Below are 22,491 nucleotides of genomic sequence, written 5' to 3'. Positions count from 1 at the left end.
TTTTCCTTTTTTATTAGATATTTTCTTTATTTACATTTCAAATGTTATCCCCTTTCCTAGTTTCCCCTCTGAAAATCCCCATCCTCTTCCACCTCCCCCTGCTCCCCAGCCCACCCATTCCTGCTTCCAGGCCCAGGCATTCCCCTATACTGGGGCATAGAACCTTCACAGGACCAAGGGCCTCTCCTCCCATTGATGACCAGCTAGGCCATCCTCTGCTACATATGCAGCTGGAGCCATGAGTCCCACCATGTGTTTTCTTTGGTTGGTGGTTTAGTCCCGGGGAACTCTGGGGTTACTGGTTAGTTCATATTGTTGTTCCTCCTATGGGGCTGCAACCCCTTTCAGCTCCTTGGGTACTTTCTCTAGCTCCTTCATTGGGGACCCTGTGCTCCATCTAATGGATGACTGTGAGCATCCATTTCTGTATTAGTCAGGCACTGGCAGAGCCTCTCAGGAGACAGCTATATCAGGCTCCTGTCAGCAAGCTCTTGTTGGCATCTGCAATAGTGTCTGGGATTGGTGGTTGTTTATGGGATGGATCCCCAGGTGAGGCAGGTTCTGGATGGTCATTCCTTCAGTCTCTGCTCCGAACTTTGTCTCTGTAACTCCTTAAAATATATTTTTTAAAGACTTATTTATTTCATGTATGTGGGTATTCTGTCGCTGTCTTGAGACACACCAGAAGAGGGAGTCAGATCCCATTACAGATGGTTGTGAACCACCATGTGGTTGCTGGGAATTGAACTCAGGACCTCTGGAAGAGCAGTCAGTGCTCTTATCCGCTGAGCCATCCCTGAGCCCGCCACTGTGGTTTTTCTCTCTCAGATTACAAGTCTGCACCACTACTATGCCCAGTTTGGTATTTGAAGTAACTCTTTCTTGATATGTTTCCTTTTTCAGATTTGACCGAGAGGCTGAGTTCTCTATAGGAACACCCACATTTGTATGGATGATTGGGGAAAGATAGCGGCAGCAGACAAGGAAAAAGCATCCTGACCTCCCGAGAACATGAGTATGCTAAAACCCAGCGGGCTGAAGGCCCCTACCAAGATCCTTAAGCCGGGAAGCACAGCCTTGAAGACGCCTGCTGCTGGTAAGCGTTTACTTCTTATCTTTATTTTATTTCATTTCATTTTGGGACAGGGCTTCTCCACATTTCAAGGCTGTCCTGAAATTCACTCTGTACACCAGGCCAGCCTCAAACTTAGAGGTTTACCTGCCTCCTGAGTGCTAGGATCAAAGATATGTGCCACCATGCATGGCTGCTTTTAATTAAAAAAAAAAAAAAGCTTTGCTTTATTATTTATTTAGGTGTGTGTGTGTGTGTGTGTGTGTGTGTGTGTGTGTGCATGCATGTGCATGCAGTTGCCTGAAGAAGCCAAAAGAGTGTTTCCAATCTCCTAGAGCTGGAGTTACAAGTGGCTGTGAGCCAACTGAAATGGTAGCTGGGAACTGAACTCAGGTCCTCTGCAAGAGCAGCAAGCGCTCTTAACTTCGGAGTAATCATGCATTACCTTACATGAGGACACTGTAGCTGTACAGATGGTTGTGAGCCTTCATGTGGTTGTTGGGAATTGAATTTTAGGACCTCTGCTCGCTCCAGTCAATGCCTGCTCACTCCAGCTCAAAGATTTATTTATTATTATACATAAGTACACTGTAACTGTCTTCAGACACACCAGAAGAGGGCATCAGCTCTCATGATGGATGGTTGTGAGGCACCATGTGGTTGCTGGCATTTGAACTCAGGACCTTCGGAAGAGCAGTGTTTTTACCTGCTGAGCCATCTTGCCAGCCTGAAGTTTTTTTTTTTTGTTGTTGTTGTTGTTGTTTTTTTAAAGTCAACTTTATAAAAATTGATATTTGAAAAAGTTTTCATGAAGAAGCAGAGTTTGTCCTTTGGAATTTTAAAAAGCCTTCATGTGTGCGTGTATGCACACACCCATCTTTGCATAAAACTCTTGAGGCCAGGGGTTGATGTTGGGCGTCTTCTTCAACTCTTCTTCATCCAACTTTTGAGACACTGAATCTGGAGATCGACATTCAGGTTAGGCTGGCAGCCGGCGCAGGTCGCAGGCCGGTGCAGGTCGCAGGCCAGTGCAGGCCGGCGCACGTCAGGGATCTGCCTCTCTGCCCCACGCTTGGCTTCCTTTACAGTGATGGAGGATCGGAATCTAATTTCTCTGAGCAGGTGACTTGCTTAGTCACCCAGCTCTAGGATTTTTTTTTTTTTTCGAGACAGGGTTTCTCTGTAGTTTTGGCTGTCCTGTCCTCACTCTGTAGGCCAGGCTGGCCTCGAACTCAGAGATCCACTTATCTCTACCTCCCAAATGCAGGGATTAAAGGCGTGTGCCATCACTGACCGACCAGATCTGGAAGTTTTTTGAGTCATATTTTTAGAAGTTGTTCTTTTTATTTATTTATTTTTATTTTTCTAAAGATTTATTTATTATTATATCTAAGTACACTGTAGCTGACTTCAGATGAACCAGAAGAGGACGTTAGATCTCATAACGGATGGTTGTGAGCCATCATGTGGTTACTGGGATTTGAACTCAGGACCTTCGGAAGAGCAGTCAGTGCTCTTAACCGCTGAGCCATCTCTCCAGCCAGAAGTTGTTCTTTTTAAATTTAGTTGATTTAGTATGAGATGTTAAAGTAGTCGTGAAGTTAAATCACTGAGTTATTTGATTCCTTCAGTGTTAAGATATTTCTTTTTTTTTTTTTTTTTGGTTTTTCAAGACAGGGTTTCTCTGTGTAGCCCTGGCTGTCCTGGAACTCACTTTGTAGACCAGGCTGGCCTCGAACTCAGAAATCCGCCTGCCTCTGCCTCCCAAGTGCTGGGATTAAAGGCCCACGCCCGGCATTTCTTTGATTTCTATTCCTTAATTTTTCCAGATCTTTCTCCATAGAATTCCAAGAAAACAAACAATAGTGTGGTCTAGAAGGTTTTTCTTTCTTTGATGTTAGACAGTCGTCGGCTCTCACAGCAATGAGGAAGAACATTCCCAGAGATTTTGTGAATGAGTGACTCAGTCCATTCAGGTTGCTTTAACAAAATATTTTAGGCTGGGAATTTATAAACAACAGAAATGTATTGCTCACAGTTTTGGTTCTTCTAATTTTGCTTATACCTTCCTGTTAGGCTCAGGCCAAATGTCAGCTCTTGGGTGGAAGCAGGGCTTTGTCTCCTCCACAGTTCTCAGGCTGTCTGCTTTCTTGTCTTCTCAGTTCTCACCTTGGAGAGCACAGACTGTGCTGTCTTGCTTGGTTTCCTGACATAGAACAATGCCTGGGATTAGTCCTAGAGATGCAGGAGCTCCCCAGACTCGTAGACAATGAATGAATACGCGGAGTCATTCAGTCCTCTCAAATGCCCTCAAAGGAAGACGTCAGTGCCTCCCTACAGGGGGAGATGTTAAACATAGAGAGGTTATGTCACATCCCGAGATATGATACGTCCCATAAGTGACAGTCTGCTTAGGAGTGTGCACTTCTTCCAGCTACACTAACTATTTAATAAATCCTTATTAGATGACGAATGGATAAGTTTTCAATGTAAGTACACTGCTCACAAATTAACTATTCTCTTTATGATAGGATAGAGGCTGCACGAAAGTATCTTGCCTTCCCAGGGCATCTGGCCAGGTGCTATCTTATGTTTTTGCTTCTATTTCTCCTTCTGCCATCAAAGAAGTAGGTTTTATTGTAATAGTGTTATAGTAGAGATGGCAGGGGTGGGGTGGGGGTGGGGCAGCCCTGAATCCTTTCATTCAGTAACCAAGATTGTGTGTCTCTGGTTAAATGGTAGGAGATTTTGCTAGCTTGGCTATTCAGATGTTGGAGTAAGCAGGTCTTGGTGGGTCTGACTGGATTCTCGAAATGTTCAGGAAGGGCACAGGGTAGGAATGAACTGAGAACTATAAATACAGGGCTGGGAAAGGACTATGGCTTTTTTTTTCTTTTTGCCTTGATTACTTTCAGTCTTAGTTGCAAATGTAGAGTAAACCACACACACACACACACACACACACAGAGTTCACAGAGCTTTGACAGTGTTCTGCTTCCTTGCTTAAAAAAAATAGAATTTGCCCAACAAGTCAATAAGTCCTGTTCTGTTTATGTTGCTATTGTTTTCTCTTTTTATGTTTAAAGGTTTTAAAAAAAATTATTATTTTATGTGTGTGGGTGTTTAATCTATGTGTATGTCTGTGCACCATGTGTGTGCCTGTTGCTGGGTGAGGCCAGAGGAGGATGTCAGATCCCCTGGAACTGGACTTATGGATTGTTGCGAGCTGCCGTATGGGGGCTGGGGATTGAACGTGGGCCCCCTGCAAGAGGAGCCAGTGCTTTTAGCCATTGAGCAGTCTCTCCAGGCTGTTTTCCGTTTTTCTTTGTTAGAGGACAGCTGCTCAGCTATGATGTTGGACCTGTTCTGATTCTTCTTCTGCTTTCAGCTGCAGCTCCAGTGGAGAAGACAATACCCAGTGAGAAAGCCTCAGGCCCTCCATCCTCCGAGACCCAAGAGGAGTTTGTGGATGACTTTCGAGTTGGAGAACGTGTTTGGGTGAACGGGAATAAGCCCGGATTTATCCAGTTTCTTGGGGAAACTCAGTTTGCACCAGGCCAGTGGGCTGGGATTGTTTTAGACGAGCCCATAGGGAAGAACGATGGCTCGGTGGCAGGAGTGCGGTATTTCCAGTGTGAACCTTTAAAGGGCATATTCACCCGACCTTCAAAGCTAACGAGGAAGGTGCAGGCAGAAGATGAAGCCAATGGCCTGCAGGCAGCTCCTGGGAGAACTGCTTCACCTCTGTCCACTGCTGCAGCTACCATGGTGTCTTCTTCTCCAGCCACTCCCTCAAATATTCCCCACAAACCGTCCCAGTCAACGGCAAAAGAACCTTCGGCTACACCTCAAATTAGCAACCTTACAAAAACTGCCAGTGAGTCGATCTCCAACCTTTCAGAGGCTGGCTCTGTCAAGAAGGGGGAGCGGGAGCTCAAGATCGGAGACAGGGTGCTGGTGAGTCACAAGCCACTGTGGCCACTGCCCTTCTTCCCCTCCTCGGCCAGCGATCCCTCCTCCCCTCCCTCCTCCTCCCCTTCCTCTTCCTCCTTCCCCTTGAGAGAAGGCCTCTCTTTGAAGTCCAGCTGGAGCAATGCTGTGCCTCCAACTTTCCTCTACCATACCTGGCTAGCTAACATGCTAATTTGTTTTTTAAACATAAATCTTTAATCTAGAAATAAGAAGTATTTTAACTTTAAAATTCATTAAAGAAGTTAAGATTTAGAAACTAAATGTAGTGGCTGGGTGGTGGTAACATGTCTCTTTAATCCCAGCACTTGAGAGGCAGAGGCAGGTGGATCTCTGAGTTTGAAGCTAGCCTGGTGTACAGAGCAAGTTCCAGGACAGCCAGGACTAACAGAGAAACTCTGTCTTGAAATACCAAAATGAACTGGGGTGTGGGGGAATATAGGGGGGGGAGAGAAATAGATATAGGTGTAGAAATATGAAACATGTGATTCAAACTTTTTTAAAAAAGATTTATTTATTTATTATATGTAAGTACACTGTAGTTGTCTTCAGACACCCCAGAAGAAGGTATCAGCTCTCATTACAGATGGTTGTGAGCCATCATGTGGTTGCTGGGATTTGAACTCACGACCTTCAGAAGAGCAGTCGGCACTCTTAACTGCTGAGCCATCTCTCCAGCCCCATGATTTAAACTTTTAATAATTAAAAAAATTGCCAGGCATGGAGTTGCATGCCTATAATCTCAGCACTGATGAGACAGAGGCAGGGGGATTGAAAGTTTGAAGACTAGCTATGCTACATAGCAAGATCCTGTGTCAAAAAATAAAAACAACCAAACCAAACCAAAAATAAATAATTGGGCAGGGTCATGGGGGTTGTATTGGCTGGTTTTGTGTCAACTTGACAGAAACTGGTGTTATCACAGAAAAAGGAGCTTCAGGTGAGGAAATGCCTCCATGAGATCCAGTTGTAAGGCATTTTCTCAATTAGTGTAAGGCATTTTCTCAAGGGGGAAAGGCCCCTAGTGGGTGGTGTCATCCCTGGGCTGGTAGTTTTGGGTTCTATAAGAGAGCAAGCTGAGCAAGCCAGGGGAAGAAAGCCAGGAAGTAACGTCCCTCCATGGCCTCTGCATCGGCTCCTGCTTCCTGCCCTGCTTGAGTTCCAGTCCTGACTTCCTTGGTGATAAACAGCAGTATGAAAGTGTAAGCTGAATAAACCCTTTCCTCCCCAACTTGCTTCCTGGTCATGATGTTTTTGTGCAGGAATAGAAACCCTGACTAAGACAGGAGTTGAGGAGATAGCTTAGTAAAACCTTGCAAGTTTGAGGACTTGAGTTTGATCTCTATGTAAGAAGCAAAGCATGGTAGCACATACTGATGCACATTTATAACCAGTGATGGCAAGGTGAGACAGTGAGACTCTGGGCTCAGGTGCTAGTTAATATAGCCAATCAGCAAGCACCACATCCCAGTGAGATGTCCTGTCTCAAAAAAAAACTAGAGCGCATCATGTCAGGCTGTGGTCATCACTTCTCCCTACAGCACCAGGTAACCCCTTTTTGGCTGGCTTCTGAAAGTGGGATTTATATGTATAGGTATATGATATGTAATGTATGCAATACATATATACATGTATGCATGAAGACATTATACATAAAGCTTTTTCTCTGAGACAGGGTGTCACCGGGGAGTCCAGCCTGATCTAGAACTCTCTAGTTACCCCTGGCTGGTTTTCACACTCATGTTAATCTTGCCTTAGCCTCTTGAATATATTTTTATTTTTAAAGCACAACATAAGAATATCCCCCAAGGAAAGATGGGTAAAAGGCACATGTGGTACATCCGCTCTGTGGAGTACCAATTAGCAGAATGTGTGTCTGAGTTGGTTTGGTTTTGTTTTTTTGTTCATTCCTTTACATCTTTTGACATAGGGTCTCATATTCTAGCAGCCCCTGGACCCTGTGTAGATGGGGGTGACCTTGAACACTGATCCCCTGCCTTTCTTTCCCAAAGGCTTCCTAGTTTGTTTTCTGTTGCTATAACAGAATTCTGATGCTGGGTAATTAAGAAAGAAAGGTTGATTTTGGACCCTGCCTCTTGTGGCTGGGCTGTGTAACAGAACATGGTGCTGACCTCTTTCCTGTAAGGGCTTCATGGCAGAAGGACAATCAGAGAGTATGTCCAGAGAGGAACTCAGAAAAGCCAAACTTGTTGATGGCAATCTGTGTTCCTGGTGTCTAATCCTGTTAGGGTTTAACTCAGCAGAAAGACATCAGTGCATTTATGAAGGCTACGCTTCTCTCCCCTTAAACCACCTACCTCCTGGTGGGCCCCACTTCCTGACACTGTAGCACTGAAAGCCAAGCTTCAACGTGAGGGTTTTGTTTTCTTTTTGAGACAAGGTCTCATATATCCTGGATTGTCCTTATTATATAACCCAGGAAGACTTTGAACTTCTAAGCCCCTTGCCTCTACTTCCTGGGTACTGGATTACAGGTGTTGCCACCACACCTGGCTTTATGTGGTTCTGGGGACCAAACCCAGGGATTTGTGTGAGCTAGGCAAGCACTCTACACCTGAGCTACACCCCCAGCCTTCAGTGTGAGTGTTAGTGTGCTCAGGCTATGTTGGGACCACAGTGAGAGAGAGTAGGAAATGAACCTAGGTGTCCACACTGCTTATCACTGGGTATGAAAAAATTGTTATTTTATCTCAATAAAAATTACATTTATTTATTTTATGACTGTTTTGTCTGCATGTATGGATCCCCTGGAACTGAAGTTAGAAATGTTTGTGAGCTGCCATGTGGGAACCAATCCCAGATTCCCTCTGTATGTGCGACAAGTGTTCTTAAACACCAAGCCATCTCTCCAGCACCTACAGTGAAATTTTTGAAAGAAAGAAAAAGGAAAAAAACAAAACAAAACAAAAAAACAAAAAACAAAACAAAACTAAGTTAAGCCCAGTAGTGCAAATCTCTACTTCTGGCTGTTTATAAAGCCAGAATAGGAAGTTCAAAGCCTCGCCAGATGCCGTGGTGCACCTCTCTAGTCCTACCATGCAGAAGGCAAAGGCCTGTGAATCTCTGAGTTTGAGGGTAGCCTGGTCTACATGGTGAGCTGGTGAGTTCCAGGCCAGCCAGAGCTACATAGTAAGATCCTGTCCAATAAAAAAGTTCAATACCTGCCTGTGGCACAGATGAGTTCAGTACAGACTGGCACCTTAGTGAGAACCTGTCTCCAAAAGGGAAGAGAGGTTGGGCTGGAGAGTCGGCTCAGTGGTTAAGAGCACAGGCTGCTCTTCCGAAGGACCAGGGTTCACTTCCCAACACCCAAGTGACAGCTCACAACTGTCTGTAACTCCAGTTCCAGGGGCTCTGCCATCCTCTCACAGACATACATGTAGGCCAAGCAGCACTGCACATAAAATAAAGATAAAAAAAAAACTAGTGAGACCCTGTGTCAGAAAGTGGGGAAAGGCCGGAGCTGGCGCTCAGTGGCATGTTTGCCCTGCAAGCACAAGGCCCCGTGTTCAACCTCCATCCTGACACAAAGCTCAGGGAAGAGGGGAGAAGACAGAAAGCGGGCTCTGAAGAAGTGTGGTGGTAGAGAGTGAGTGCAGGCAGAGGTGATGCAGGTTGCTAAGCACTAGTGATTAAAATGCTGTTGCCGTGTATGAACCCAGACCACGGCACAGATGTGTGCTCTCATGTATGCATGAGAGAAAATATAGTAATGCCAATGATAACGCATGTTCAGCTATACATTAAAGTGGGTGGGAAGATAGTTAAAAAGGGCCTCAGCTTTGAGCACTTCAGGTAAATGAAATTGTGAGGAGTGGTATTTTTTTTTAATATTTATTTATTTATTTATTTAATGTATGTGAGTGCACTGTCGCTGTCTTCAGACACACCAGAAAAGGACATTAGATCTCATTACAGATAGTTGTGAGTCACCATATGGTTGCTGGGAATTGAACTCAGGACCTCTATAAGAGGAGTCAGTGCTCTTAATTGCTGAGCCATCTCTCCAGCCCAGGAGTGGTATTTTAAAACAGTTTTAAGGAGACAAAACCATTATAGTGTAAAAACCAGTAGATTCAATCATTTTAAAGTATTTTAAATCCTCTGTCCTCTAGACAGAGCTTCTCTGTGCAGCCCTGAGACTCACTCTACAGACCAGGCAGGCCTCAAATTCAGGGATCCTCCTGCCTCTGCCTACACTTAATATGTAATCCAGGATAACTTTGAACTTCTAAGCTCTTGCTTCCAGCTCCTGAGTGCTGAAATTAAAGGTGTGCACCATCATGCCTGGTTAAAGTACTTACAATTTTATTTGCTAATACAATCAGTGAACCCAAACCAAACACGTGGACTGTGTCTTTAATATGCGTACGCCACTGCGTTGAGACAACGTTAAGTATAAGAAAGTATCAGGAATGCAGAAGCCATAGATGGGCTCTGCTTCTGTCTCATGTCGTTGGGTTTTCACTTTTATAGCAAATATTTATTTCCAACAGGGAAATCTGAAGTGACCAAGTATTTTTCTAAAAGTTATTTTATTCATTATTATTGTATATGTGTGTATTTGTGGGCACACACTTTGTGAAACTAGTTCTTCCCTTCCACATGTGTGTGAGTAGCAGGGGTTAGATGGACGTGGTAGGCCTGCAGCCTGGGGCAGCAAGTGCTTTTACCGAAGCAGTCATCATGCCGGCACATAACCAAGTGGTTTTTGTTGTTGTCTTTAAGGACGGGAATATGTTTGTTAACAGTGTGAATGATTACACGCTATGTAGGGTGATTTATTGTTACACTATCCCAGACATCATGTCCTTCAGGCAGTGTCTCTCAGTGTGGCTTCGGGATAGCTTGAGAAGAGCTCAGAAGACAAAGCAGGGGAGCTGCTGATGGGGTGGTGGGGTGCACCTCTGTCACCTGTGTCATTTGTTGGGACTACAAAGGCAGAAGCTATTGCAGTCATCTTAAGTCTCGCCTTTTATTCCTCTTGTAGGTTGGTGGCACTAAGGCTGGCGTAGTCCGCTTTCTTGGCGAGACCGACTTTGCCAAGGGGGAGTGGTGTGGTGTGGAGTTAGACGAGCCTTTGGGGAAGAACGATGGTGCTGTTGCCGGAACAAGGTTGGTCTGGAATTCTGGGACATTGAGTCTTCCTCTCACAGCTGTGTGCTCCAGCAGGACTCACCAAGTATGTGTACTAAGTGGGAACTGCTGTCTGAGGAGCCGTGCTTCTTGTTTTGTGAGATACCTTTAGCTTTTGGAACAGGCTGGCCTGGAACCTGTGTGACAATCTTCCTGCCCAACTCAGTCCTCCAAGTATCAGGGTTAAAGATATGATCTACTGTGGCTGACTAGGAACTATATTTTTATTCTGTTTATCCTACCGCTTATCTATCTATCTATCTATCTATCTATCTATCTATCTATGAGTTAGGGTCTCTGTGTAGTCACGGCTGTGTAGTCACGGCTGTCCTGGCACTTGCTATGTAGACCAGCGGCCTCTGTCTCACAGAGGTCATCCTGCTTTTGCCATCTAGTGCTGGGATTAAAGGTGTATTACCACCACACCTATTCTTTTTTCTTTCCTGAGATGGTAGTTTTTGTTTGGTTTTTCTGTGTCTCCCTCTCCCCCGTCCCCCGTATGCGTGTGTATAAGTGTGCATGCCAGAGAACAACTTGGGTGTCACCTTGAAGATTTCTCAGTGACCCAGTGTTTACCAGTTAGGCTAGATTGGCTGCCCATTGAGCGCCACTGTGCCTAGCGAATATCATTTTCCTTCTGGCTTCATCAGGTACAGAGTTTGGGCAAGAAGAAGGAAAGAAGGGTAAAGTGCATCCTCATGTTTGATGAGAGTCCCATCCTGGGCTAAGGCACTGACAGCCGAGCAGCCCCCTCTGTTGTAAGAGCGCCCCTACTCTGCCCTGATGTACTGATGGGACTCAGACAGCACAGGGATGGATGGGGCTTCCCCATCCTTTTTTCCTGGTCTCACATAGCCCATGGCTGCTTCTGAGCTCACGTTCCTCTTCATGGTTCAAGTGCTTAGATGTCAGGGTATGGAATCATGCCTGGCTGAGAATGGTTTGACACTGTTGGGCGCGGCTATGGGAGATGATAGATTGTTACTCTTGTCATATAGTGTATTGATCTAGTTAACACTGACCTATAAACCATATATAGGGGTGTGGACTTTAATCAGCGAAACATCATTCTTCACGGAGATAAAGATTAAATATCTCTCAATAAGCCATCAAGCCTCCTCACTGTTTTGTGTGTTTCCTGTGTATCGAAAACACCAAGTCTCCCACGTAAAGGCAAGCCTTTACCACTGAGCCACATCCCCAGCCCCTAAGCCATTCCCTCCTGTTACTGACACAGTGTCACAGTCTCTGCTATTCTCAGACAACTGACATTTTTAGTTGCCTTAGGTGGCTCTGCCAGAGTCGGGGTCTTGTTTGTCATGGCTGTAAGTGGGGGTCCCTAGGTTGCAATCCTCTGCCTGCATTTATCACACGGTACAATGGCTCTGTCCTTACATAATCTCATGCATTCCGAGTTGGAAGAGTGTCTGTTACACCCGTCACCTTTTGTGATTAAGTTGTATTTGTTCCTCTTCCTGCTCTCTAAAGGTATTTTCAGTGTCAACCCAAATATGGATTGTTCGCTCCTGTCCACAAAGTGACAAAGATTGGCTTCCCGTCTACTACCCCAGCCAAAGCCAAAGCCGCCGCCGTGAGACGAGTGATGGCCGCCACGCCCGCCAGCCTGAAGCGAAGCCCTTCTGCCTCCTCCCTCAGCTCCATGAGCTCCGTGGCCTCCTCTGTGAGCAGCAAACCCAGCCGGACAGGACTAGTAAGCCTCCCCTCCTCCCTGCAGCGCCAGCCCACAGCCGGGCTCTGCTTCGCTTGTCTGTGCTCTCCGTGCTGCCCATAGCTGGTTGTGGGAGTCCCTGCAAGGCAGTTTTGAAAATGGAACTCCAGCAAGGACATCAGTTTTGAAATACGATTTTTTTTCCTCAGTGGCACTTTTATTCATAATAGCTTTAACGTATGCCAGTTCTTGAGAAATCTATATAACTACTATTTATTGTGTGAAATTACTTAGACCCAAATGACTGGGAAATTGGAGGGATCCCAGTTGTCATGGATGTAGGTCTCTTTCTCTTTAATTTCTAACAATTTTAGGGACCAATGTATTTTGGGAGAACTTAATGCTTTATATCATCAGAGTGGACAGCTAATATGTGGAGTGTTCCTATGTGGGCCAGAGGATTCAGAGGGGTCCTTTTGGAGCTCAAAGATGCTGGGAAGGGCCATGTTTTGTTTTTTTCTTGTCTTTCTCCTGTTCCTTTCTCTCTCCTCCTTTCCCCACTTGGAGCATTGAAAAGTGGAATTGCGGGAGTTATATACCACTGTGGTCTTGTGGTCATGGTGTATTACATCAGAAGTGTCAGCAAGAGTCTACTCCCACCTGAATTCAGGACCCGGGCTCTTTGATGGTGACCTTGTGGCAACAGTTAGTTAGATGGTGACTCCAGCCCAGGGTTCCCAGTCCTTGATCTCATTTACCTTCTGTGGCATCATGGTCAGGAAGAGAAAGGAGGGGGCGCTGAAGTCTCTCAGTGGCTGAGATGCCCCTCTGCTAGCCAGCTGCAGTTTCTTCCTTGTACATACGGGTAAAGTATTTACCTTTCCGACTGTTTGAGTTTGCATCTTCAACAGTACAATTAAAAAAAAAAAGTCACAGGACCAGTGGAATGGAGGTGAGGATCAAAGCCTTGTTCTGAAAGGCTCAGCACATCCCAAGATGGGCATCTGCTCTGCTGTTGTAGGCTGGGTCTGCTCTGAGGCGCTCTTCCCTTGAGTAACTTTCATCTTCTTGTAAATTATGTCCATTGCTTTGGGGAGCACCAAGCCTTCCCTGTACCCTCCAGTCTCCCCTACTAACATTTAGCAGACAAGTTCTGATTTTTCATAACTCACCTCACTTACTGAAGACAGTTGTCAAATAGATACGTCTCTTTTTCTTTATCTGTTTCTCGGTGTGCTTATGTGGGAATAGCTATAGTTTCTAATAAAAATGACTGAAAGTGTAACAGGGACATAAAATAATGTCTCTTGACCCATTCCTGAGAGGTGTATTTCTGTCCAAGGAAAGTAGAAATGGAAAAGTTATTTTTTTGAATATTCGTTTATATGTGTGTATGCACGTGCATGTGGGTGTGTGTCAGATTCTTTGGAGCTGGCATTTGTAGGACACTGGCTTCTTAGCTGGGTGCTTGGAGTCAAAATTCTGATCTTCACTCTTAGCCACTGAGCCATGTGTCCCGTTCCGAAGACAAGTGAGTCTTTCAAATGAATTCTCAGTAACTATAGTGTCTTACCACTAGGGAATATGCTCCTGTTGGGCTCTGCGCATCTTCTTGAGCCTTGGAATTGTGATAAACATCACCGGGACCTTCATTCCCTGTGCTGCTCTGATTGGCGCATAGTGCTTGTGTTTTGTCTTCACAACTGCCAATACCCAGCTCTGCAGACAGGGTGCCGTTCAGTGGAATGGGTTATAGGCTGAGGCTGAAACTGAAGTGCCTCATCTAGTCATTGCGTGTACAATGGCTATCTCTGCACTTCTTTGGAATTTTACACATCCTTTAATGTCCCTGTGCACTTTCAGGGCCCCTGAGGCATAGCTACTCACAGGATTTGGTGACTTCATACTTAATGTACTTAACCGTGCAGTGAAGAGGGAAAGCTGGTCTAATGGTAAAAAGAGAGGCATGGAATCTGCTCTCAATATGTTTCAGTAATTCAAGAAATTCCACAGAACGAGCCACAAAAGGTGGTGTGGGTCTGATTGGATTCCTTTGCTCTCATAGTCATCAGATTGCTGGATTATTAATTGATGAAGATGTTCCCTGAGGAGGTGCGGGCTCGGTAGACTGACGGGGAGCACTCGGGGAGCACCCCGGTGACAAATGATGCTTTGTTTGCAGAAGAAGCAATGGCTGAATTGATCTGGAGCCAGCAGCTAAGTCAAGGCCATGGGCAAATATTTGCCAAGGATGGGGCCATGTCCAGACACCCTCCCAGCCTGCAGAGCCCACCGGAGCCTGCAGAGAGGAATGTCAGTCACTTTGTCCAGTTACCTGCCACCATTTATTCGGGTTCATTTCCTCTGGGATTAATGTGGCTGTTAGCTTCCAGATGGAGGTGGATGTGAACCAACAGAGATTAGTAGATGATAAGAAGACACATTCTTTCTTAGCATCTCCTAGATTTTGTCTCTGCCATTTCCTGTCTTCCTGTCTTCTTTCTTTTCTTCCTTCCTGTCTTACTGATGCCCTGTTCTCTTCTTCCCACTTATCATTTCTTTTTCTCCATAGGTTTCTCTTTTCCTTTCTTCCTCTCCTCTCCTCTCCTCTCCTCTCCTCTCCTCTCCTCTCCTCTCCTCTCCTCTCCTCTCCTCTCCTCTCCTCTCCTCTCCTCTCCTCTCCTCTCCTCTCCTCTCCTTTCCTTGTGTGTGTATCTGTCTGTCTGTCCATCTCTGACTGATTGTCCTAACTTAGACTTCCCCTCTTATGTTTTATAATTATCTAGTGATTGGGATTCAGTTCCTAGAAGCCAGGTTCCAGTGTGATATCACCCCAGTTTTTCCTTTGCAAAGAAAGATGAAAAAGATGCTGACAAAAATCCAACCGTTCATCGGTTGAGAAGATGGGACTCTAAGGGTGATGTTTTCATTTCTGAGTGAGGTTTGGGAGCTTTAAAAACTCTCAGCTTTAAGACCAAGAAGCAAATGTTTGGTCGGATGTCATCACCAGAACACAATCATCGCTCAGGCTGGAGGAGCTTAAAGAACCTTGGGATGTTTTGCTTTGTTTCGTTTTGAGATGGTCTTACTCTGCAGCCAGGCTGGCTTCCAGCTCACGGGCAGTCCTCCTGCCTCAGCCTCTGGAGTCCTGGGGTTACAGGTGTGAGCCACTTTAGAGAAACTTTTAAGATGGGTTTTGTGAAAACTGTCAAGATTCCTACAGACTTTGTCAGCTGTGCTCAGAGGGCCCATGTTTAAACTACATATTCATCTTCTGAACTTCGCTGTGAGCTTGTTTATCCATGCTTTTTATGAAGTCTTACTTTCTTGCTGAGAACTTTGCCTAAAATTTTACAAACCCACAAGCTGGGGCAGCACTTTTGCTTTGCCTAGGAGATGTGTGCTGTGCATGCGCTGTTCGAGCCGTTCCTCCGGGACAGCACCATCGTCCTTGACTTCTCTGACTTTCCTTTGCAGTTGACTGAAACCTCTTCCCGCTACGCCCGCAAGATCTCGGGCACCACTGCCCTCCAGGAGGCGCTGAAGGAGAAGCAGCAGCACATTGAGCAGCTGCTGGCTGAGCGGGACCTGGAGCGGGCCGAGGTGGCCAAGGCTACCAGCCACGTGGGGGAAATAGAGCAGGAGCTAGCCCTGGCCCGAGATGGGCATGACCAGGTGAAGACTGGTGTTGGTCTTGTGATGGTTTCCAAACTGAGTGACGAGGTTAAAAAGAGTGCCTGGCATTCGGAGCCAGGGGGTTGGTTGGATTTGAACATAGGAAATGAGTGTCTGAGCTTGTTGAAAAGCTGTGGTGTGGGTACCAGTTTCCGTCATCACGAAGTTTTGTTCTTCTCGATTTTACCGTAGCCATTTGGTTTCTATGTCTAGGCTTTGAGTCTGGCTGTATTAACTGCTCCTTACTGGGGCTTTTGTGATCACAGGTGGTGTTTGTAGATCATTACTGACACGTTTCAGTATTGGAAAAGATGAGGCTTGTCTTACTGTTGCCCTCTGTTGCTGTATGCTGTGGGATGGGGTTTGGTTTTGTCATCTAGTTTCCAGGAAAGTTGCCAGGAATAGCCTACCAAGATAGAAAGCACTAGACTGTATCCAGAGCAATGCTCACCCATCGTGGTCTCATTTATCGATACGTATTTGGAGGTATCCTGGGCTACTCACTGACATCCTTGCTTCCCCAGCATGTCCTGGAACTAGAGGCCAAGATGGACCAGCTACGGACCATGGTGGAAGCTGCTGACAGGGAGAAAGTGGAGCTGCTCAACCAGCTGGAAGAGGAGAAGAGGTGATCCTGAGTGTGGTGATGTCAGCCAGAGGCAGGGCTGCCCAGCAGAAGCTGAACTCTGTTGTGTGAAGAGGCTGTGCTGTGATGTAACTTTTCCAGGAAGCCTGGTATCCTCTAGACATGACTTGATTAACAGAGGTTTACTGTCATTGAATGCTTGTCCTGAGAATCACTTTACTCAGCATTACCAAAGAAAATCCCAGACCAGTTTCACTACTTATTAGCCTTTATGAAGAACCTTATCCCCGAGAAAGCTGGGCTTAATTGGCAAACAGGGTAGAACAGTTGGAGAGTTATTCAGGTCAATATGAACACACATGCTAAATGATGTGAGATAGACACAGAGAGCTTGGCTTTTCACAAGGAGCTGTCCTTCCTTCCTCCCTGTCTCCCTCCCTCCAAAGATTGAACCTATAGCCTTCTTGACAAGAACACCACCACAGCCAGTGCCCCAGCCCTTCTGTTATCCTATTTTAAAAGTTTTGCAAAGTGGGCTGGACTGGCTCTGTCTGAACTCATGACCCTCTTGGTTCGGCCCCACGAATAGTTAGAATTGTGGGTCTGCACCATTAGGCCCGTAATCATTGGATGAAGAAGCACTAGGCATAGGATGTTCTCGCAGCCAAAAAAATAAACCTACAAACCTGTGGAGGGTGGTATATACCTGCGTTACAGCATGCAGGAGGGCAGGAGGATATACTCTCTCTCTCTCTCTCTCTCTCACACACACACACACACACAGTAGAATTTATACATGTATAATCTGAAACCTATTTCTTTGGTAAGCAAATGTTTTCCTTTAAGGCCGAAATTATTTTGATTGATTGACCCATTCTGGTGGTATATGTGGCCAAGGGAAAAAAGTTTTTGTTTCTTTGTTTTCAGTTTCTTTTTGCTTCATGTTCTCTAGAGTTGTTACCTAGATAAAAGTTTGGAATTTCTAGATAATTACAGCCCCGCTTTTCTACACCAGTGCCCTAAAGATAGTTTTCTGCATCTCTAAGGCGTGCGCTTGCACTGCTGTCCTGAGTTCACCAGGGTGTTGCTCATGCTTGCGCTGTGCGGTGAGGTGGTCCTTAGACCTTTCCTCAGTGCCTGGTTTGTTTTTATCCCGCAGGAAGGTTGAGGACCTTCAGTTCCGAGTTGAGGAAGAATCAATTACCAAAGGCGATCTTGAGGTAAACCCTTCCAAATCTTTAAAGCCTTTATGAATGCCAGTGTTGGGAAATAAGAGTGACACTCTGGGCCCGTTAATCCTTGTCAGAGCAGTCTGTCAAGAGGATGGCGGGCGTCCTGCCTTGGCCCACTTTGGGTTGTACTGAGGTGATGGCCTGGTCCTCGAGCCTGGGATTGTGGTATTCACGTGGCAAATTACGGTGCTCATAACTCTTCTCATGCTTCAAAATTAGAAGCTAGGAACTGGATTAATCAAGTCATAAATCTGGCAGTGTCCTCAAGGCAGTCTTAGGGAAGGCTCCTCTTGTCCCTCTGGTGTTGGAAATAGCATTTTAAAAGAACTTAACTTCAACACAATTGTACTTAACAAAGCATTTTTTGCTGCAGTTCAGCTCTGTCCTTTAGTGAAGCAGAATAAATCCTTTATAACCCTATAAAAGTCAATGGTGTGTTCTCATACGTTATTTTGTTCTTTTGGGACCAGGATTTAGATAGTTGCTTTTTAAAGTAATGTTTCCAGAGCAAAATGCTTCCAGGAGCAATGTATGCCACTTCTCTGACATATTTGAAAGTCAGCAGTTTTCCTATAATAATAGGTTTCTTATCTTCCCAACAATTACTCATAGTAGTTTGGAATTACACATTGCTATTAAATGATTTTGCTGCTTTGAAGCCACTGCCATATATATGACAAAAATAAATGATTAACTTTTCAAAATTTGAAGATTCTATAAGAGTTCTTCATAGCATTTTCATAAAATCTGCACGTGTCTATACAGTTTTGGGATTTTGGGGAGGAGCTAGAGACATGGCCTGACTATGTAGCTCTAGTCAGCCTGGTACTCAGTGCAAAATCAGGCTGGCCTCAGATTTATAGCAATCTGCCTTTGCCTGCCAAGTGCTGAGATTATAGCCATGCACCACCACGTCCAGCAGAAGGTGTGTGTGTGTGTGTGTGTGTGTATATATATATATATATATATATATATGATTTTTTTTTTTTTGCCACCATCAGGATTTTGGAGTCTGTTGGCTTAAATTTTAGGAGTCCTCCCAGACGACTCTGGTTTCCTTGCAAACAAATGTTTGCTTATAGTCGATAAAGAATAAAGAAAACATTTTCTGAATTCTAATTTTATAAGGTCTAGACTTTAATAGCTTCTTAATAATTTAATAGAAACCTTCTTCACTCATTTCACATATAGTCACATCCTGTAGTTGACTTTTGTGTTGTCATCCATTTAAAAACACCCCAAAGTCTCATCAGAAGTCTCATCTCATCATCTATTCATAAGAATTACTGCCTCTGGGGTTTGGGAAAGACTCAGATAAGACAGCTAGATTAGCAGTAGGCCAGTATAGTCTGTCTGATAAACTTACTAGAAATTAATCAAAGTTATATTGAAACCCTAACACAGATTGAAACTTTAGTTGAATCTTTTTGTTGTTGTTTACTTTTTTTTATTTTTCTACTGATAGCAAAAGAGCCCGATTTCTGAAGATCCCGAGAATGTAAGAGGGCACTTAACTGTGTGGATATTTCCCTTAACACAGATTGATTCCAGATTAAAATGCTTATTGATACACTCAAATACTAACCGCATAATCTGACCTTGGGACTTTTCCCGTAGTATTTCTATGCATGTGACTTTCAAAGCAAATGCATTTGTATCTTTAAGAAACCGTATGCAATGACTAAGCTCTGTGGATTCTTTTCTTACTGATAGGAAAATATTTAAAGAAGTTTTGCTGAAAAGAAAAGAAATTGTCTGAGGACGTGGCCTCCTTCACCCCATTCACAATGTTTTCTAGTTTGGGTAGACACCTGAGGGAAGCACAAAACACCTTAGATGGAGGGGCTGGAGAAATGCTGGGACACTTCCCAAGCACCCCTACCTTCCGGTTGCTTTTGTGTGTGCTCCCAACGCTAGCCAGTGCAGCTGATAAACCCAAGCTTCCCTTTCTGGCTGTGGTATTTCCCCTCCTATCTGCAAGTAGAGGCCATCATCCTCCCTGAGTCTACAGGGTAGTCTAGGTTGTTTTCACCGAGGGAGCTTTCCCTAGCAGCAGTGCTGCCGTGTGGTGCTGGCTCTCCGTCTTCTTACAGACTGCCAAAGAAGCTTCCAGAGCACCGAGCCTTGTACCCACTGCTGCCAGTGGAGAAGACCCAAAACCGTTAGCTTTGATTTACAGGCTCAAAAGAACAAAAGTGAAACAAAGAATTTATTTATTTATTTTTTTTACTTCTTATCATCTATTGAGCTGAAATAGAGACCTCACATTGACCTTTTGATGAGGGGTTCCTTTTTGCGAAGCTACTTCAGTGATCTGGGTCTCTTTCTTCTCTCCATCCAGAGCAGGTTTCGCTGCCTCCAGTGTCAGTGTGCATGGGACCTCCTCCTGCCTCTCTGTGCGCTTCTCAAAAGGCCTTTGCTCTCCTTCCAAGCCCTGTCCCAGGACTTTCCTCTTGGGATACCACACCTCAGTCTCAGAAGCAGTGATTTGAACGGGCTGCCCTGTTCAGTGTCAGGCTTTTACCACAGGCTGTGGCATGGAGGTGAATCACTGGCTCCACTGTGAAGCACCCCTTTTATAAGGTAGCACGGGGGCTTGCTGCACTCAGCTGGAAGGTCTGAACAGAGGGAATAGTACATAGACGTTTTCTCTCTCTCTCTTTTTTTTAAAAGATAGGGTCTCACTCTGTAGCCCAGGCTAGCCTTAAACCTGTGGTGATCCTCCTGCCTCAGGCTGCTCAGTGCTGGAATTGCAAGTGAGAGCCACTTCTCCTCTCCTCTCCTCTCCTCTCCTCTCCTCTCCTCTCCTCTCCTCTCCTCTCCTCTCCTCTCCTCTCCTCTCCTCTCCTCTCCTCTCCTCTCCTCTCCTCTCCTCTCCTCTCCTCTCCTCTCCTCTCCTCTCCTCTCCTCTCCTCTCCTCTCCTCTCCTCTCCTCTCCTCCCCTCCCCTCCCCTCCCCTCCCCTCTCCTCCCCTCCCCTCCCCTCCCCTCCCCTCCCCTCCCCTCCCCTCCCCTCCCCTCCCCTCCCCTCCCCTCCCCTCCCCTCCCCTCTTCTTTCCTTCTTTCCTTCTTTCCTTCTTTCCTTCTTTCCTTCTTTCCTTCTTTCCTTCTTTCCTTCTTTCCTTCTTTCCTTCTTTCCTTCTTTCCTTCTTTCCTTCTTTCCTTCTTTCCTTCCTTCCTTCCTTCCTTCCTTCCTTCTTTCTTTCCTTCCTTCCTTCTTTTTTTTTTTTTTTTTTTTTTTTTTTTTTTTTTTTTTTTTTTAATAGGCTCTGGCTATGTAATCTAGGCTGGCCAAGAACTTGCAATGTAGCCTGGCCTCCTCCTCTTGATTTTCCTGTCTCTGCTTCCTCAGGTGCTGGGACTATATAGGCTTGCCTCGCAATGCCTGGCTGGATATTTGTTTTTTATCTGCACATAGTGAGTGACCTTTTGTCCAGAGGACGCCTAATTCATTGGTCAAAGGAATAGGAGACCATTTTCTTTGACTGTGTCCTTTAGTGTGAATTCCTGAAGCTTTGTGGGTCTGGATTAAATTGTTTGCTTGTACAAAGATAGTATTGAAAAGTTTCTCTCTACAGCACATGTTGATGCAGGGGACCATTAGGTTTTGAAATGTATCTCATTATCTCACAGAGTATAGAGAGTGTAGGTGAGGAATGTAAAGGAAAAAATGTCTTCTGTCTGATTCCAGGAGGCAGAGGCAGGAGGATATCTTTGAGCTCTAGACCAGCCTGCTCTACAGAGTTTCAGGCCAGCCAAGCCTTATGATGATAACCTGTTTCAAGAAATGTTTTCTGTTGTCCTTTTTAATGTCCTATGGTGGTTGTTTATGTCTCAGAGTGACCTTAATGTATCAAAGACACCAGAGTACCAGAGGACATGTCCATAGCTTTGGTTTTTCTCCTTAAGCTCGGTGCTACTTTGTTAAAGCATTTCTGTCAAATTCTCCTGACTGATAGACATCTTAAGTTAACTCTTACAGCATCAGTCACTTGTTGCAGTGACAGTTGGGTCAGAGAGATGGTGGAGAAAGCTCCTTTACCCCAGTATCATGATCATTTCAAGGGGAGCAAGATTCAGCCACACTTGAGTCTGTTAGGCAGAGAGATCGCCCTAGGTCCCAGCCAGGGGGCTGACTGGATAGGAAGTCACTGCAATGGTGTGGTTTCCAGGTCCCACTCGCCCTGAGACCCCAGCAGTTCCCTCGGCATAATTGTGTTGCCATCCTTTCTTACCTTCTGAGCTAGTAAAGAACAAATTCATCTAAGAATAAAAATAAGTCCCTTATATCTGGAGTTTAACTGTCCTCTTGCTCTGATCTCCTTAATTGGCTTGTTTCAGAGGGAGAGGCAGCAGTGGGTGATCTTTACTAAATACTGGCTTTGTAATCTCAAACCCTCCCCTCTTCTCCACAGAGATGTAAGCCTTTGAGAATTCGCAGGTGGGAGGAAGTTAAGTTCCTGCGGCCTTGCTCTGCTGTAGAGAACCTCAGCAGAAAGCATCAGCCACTTCTGCAGACACCACTGCTGGTGCCTTGGCACTGGCTTCTAGAGCCTGTTTTACTTGTTAATTTATATATAATTATTTTCTGAGACACGGTCTTATCCTATAGCTCAGCCCTCAAACTCACTGTGTTAGCCCAGGCTAGCCAAATATTTGCTGCAATCCTCCTACCTCAGGCTCAAAAGCACTGGGATTATAGGCTTAAGCCACTATAGGCCAGAGCCACCATAGGCAGCCCAGATTCTTTTTTTTTTTTTAAGATTTATTTATTTATTTATTTATTTATTTATTTATTTATTTATTATATGTGTGTACACTGTAGCTGTCTTCAGACACTCCAGAAGAGGGCAACAGATTTTTGTTACGGATGGTTGTGAGCCAACATGTGGTTGCTGGGATTTGAACTCAGGACCTTTGGAAGAGCAGTTGGTGCTCTCACCAGCCAGCAGTCCATATTCTTAAGATGAGCCCTTGGCCCCCCTTTTTTTTATTACACATTGTTTGCCAGGCCCAGCAGTCTCTCTGAGGGCCTCCTGAGTGCTTGAAGACTATGGCATTGTCTTCCCCATCCATCATGAAAAGGGTGATGATCTTTCTGAGGGCCAAGCAGCCTTGTGAAGTCCCTGATT

General features: G+C 45.2%; 1 protein-coding gene across 16 annotated transcripts in view; it reads left to right on the top strand.

The window, feature by feature from the left end:
- Window positions 1-22,491, top strand: part of Clip1 (CAP-Gly domain containing linker protein 1) — a 113,394-nt gene that overhangs the window by 31,515 nt on the left and 59,388 nt on the right. For 9 of the 16 annotated variants that reach the window (XM_085837164.1, XM_085837163.1, XM_085837172.1 and 6 more), the window contains exons 2-8: window positions 904-1,096; window positions 4,461-5,029; window positions 10,053-10,177; window positions 11,687-11,909; window positions 15,345-15,542; window positions 16,067-16,170; window positions 17,288-17,348. In XM_085837164.1, coding sequence (XP_085693290.1) covers window positions 1,012-1,096; window positions 4,461-5,029; window positions 10,053-10,177; window positions 11,687-11,909; window positions 15,345-15,542; window positions 16,067-16,170; window positions 17,288-17,348 — 1,365 coding nt within the window. In that variant the 5' untranslated portion in view covers window positions 904-1,011. Of the gene's footprint in view, window positions 1-903; window positions 1,097-4,460; window positions 5,030-10,052; window positions 10,178-11,686; window positions 11,910-15,344; window positions 15,543-16,066; window positions 16,171-17,287; window positions 17,349-18,825; window positions 18,859-22,491 lie in introns of all 16 variants that reach the window. The other 7 variants (XM_029476950.2, XM_085837171.1, XM_085837168.1 and 4 more) reach the window with 1 other exon arrangement.

The sequence above is a fragment of the Mus caroli genome, unplaced genomic scaffold, assembly GCF_978045245.1.
Source record: "Mus caroli unplaced genomic scaffold, Mus_caroli_1 scaffold_4, whole genome shotgun sequence".
Classification (NCBI taxonomy): domain Eukaryota; kingdom Metazoa; phylum Chordata; class Mammalia; order Rodentia; family Muridae; genus Mus; species Mus caroli.
Note: the sequence above shows the minus strand (reverse complement) of the source record. Positions and strands in the feature narration are given on the sequence as shown.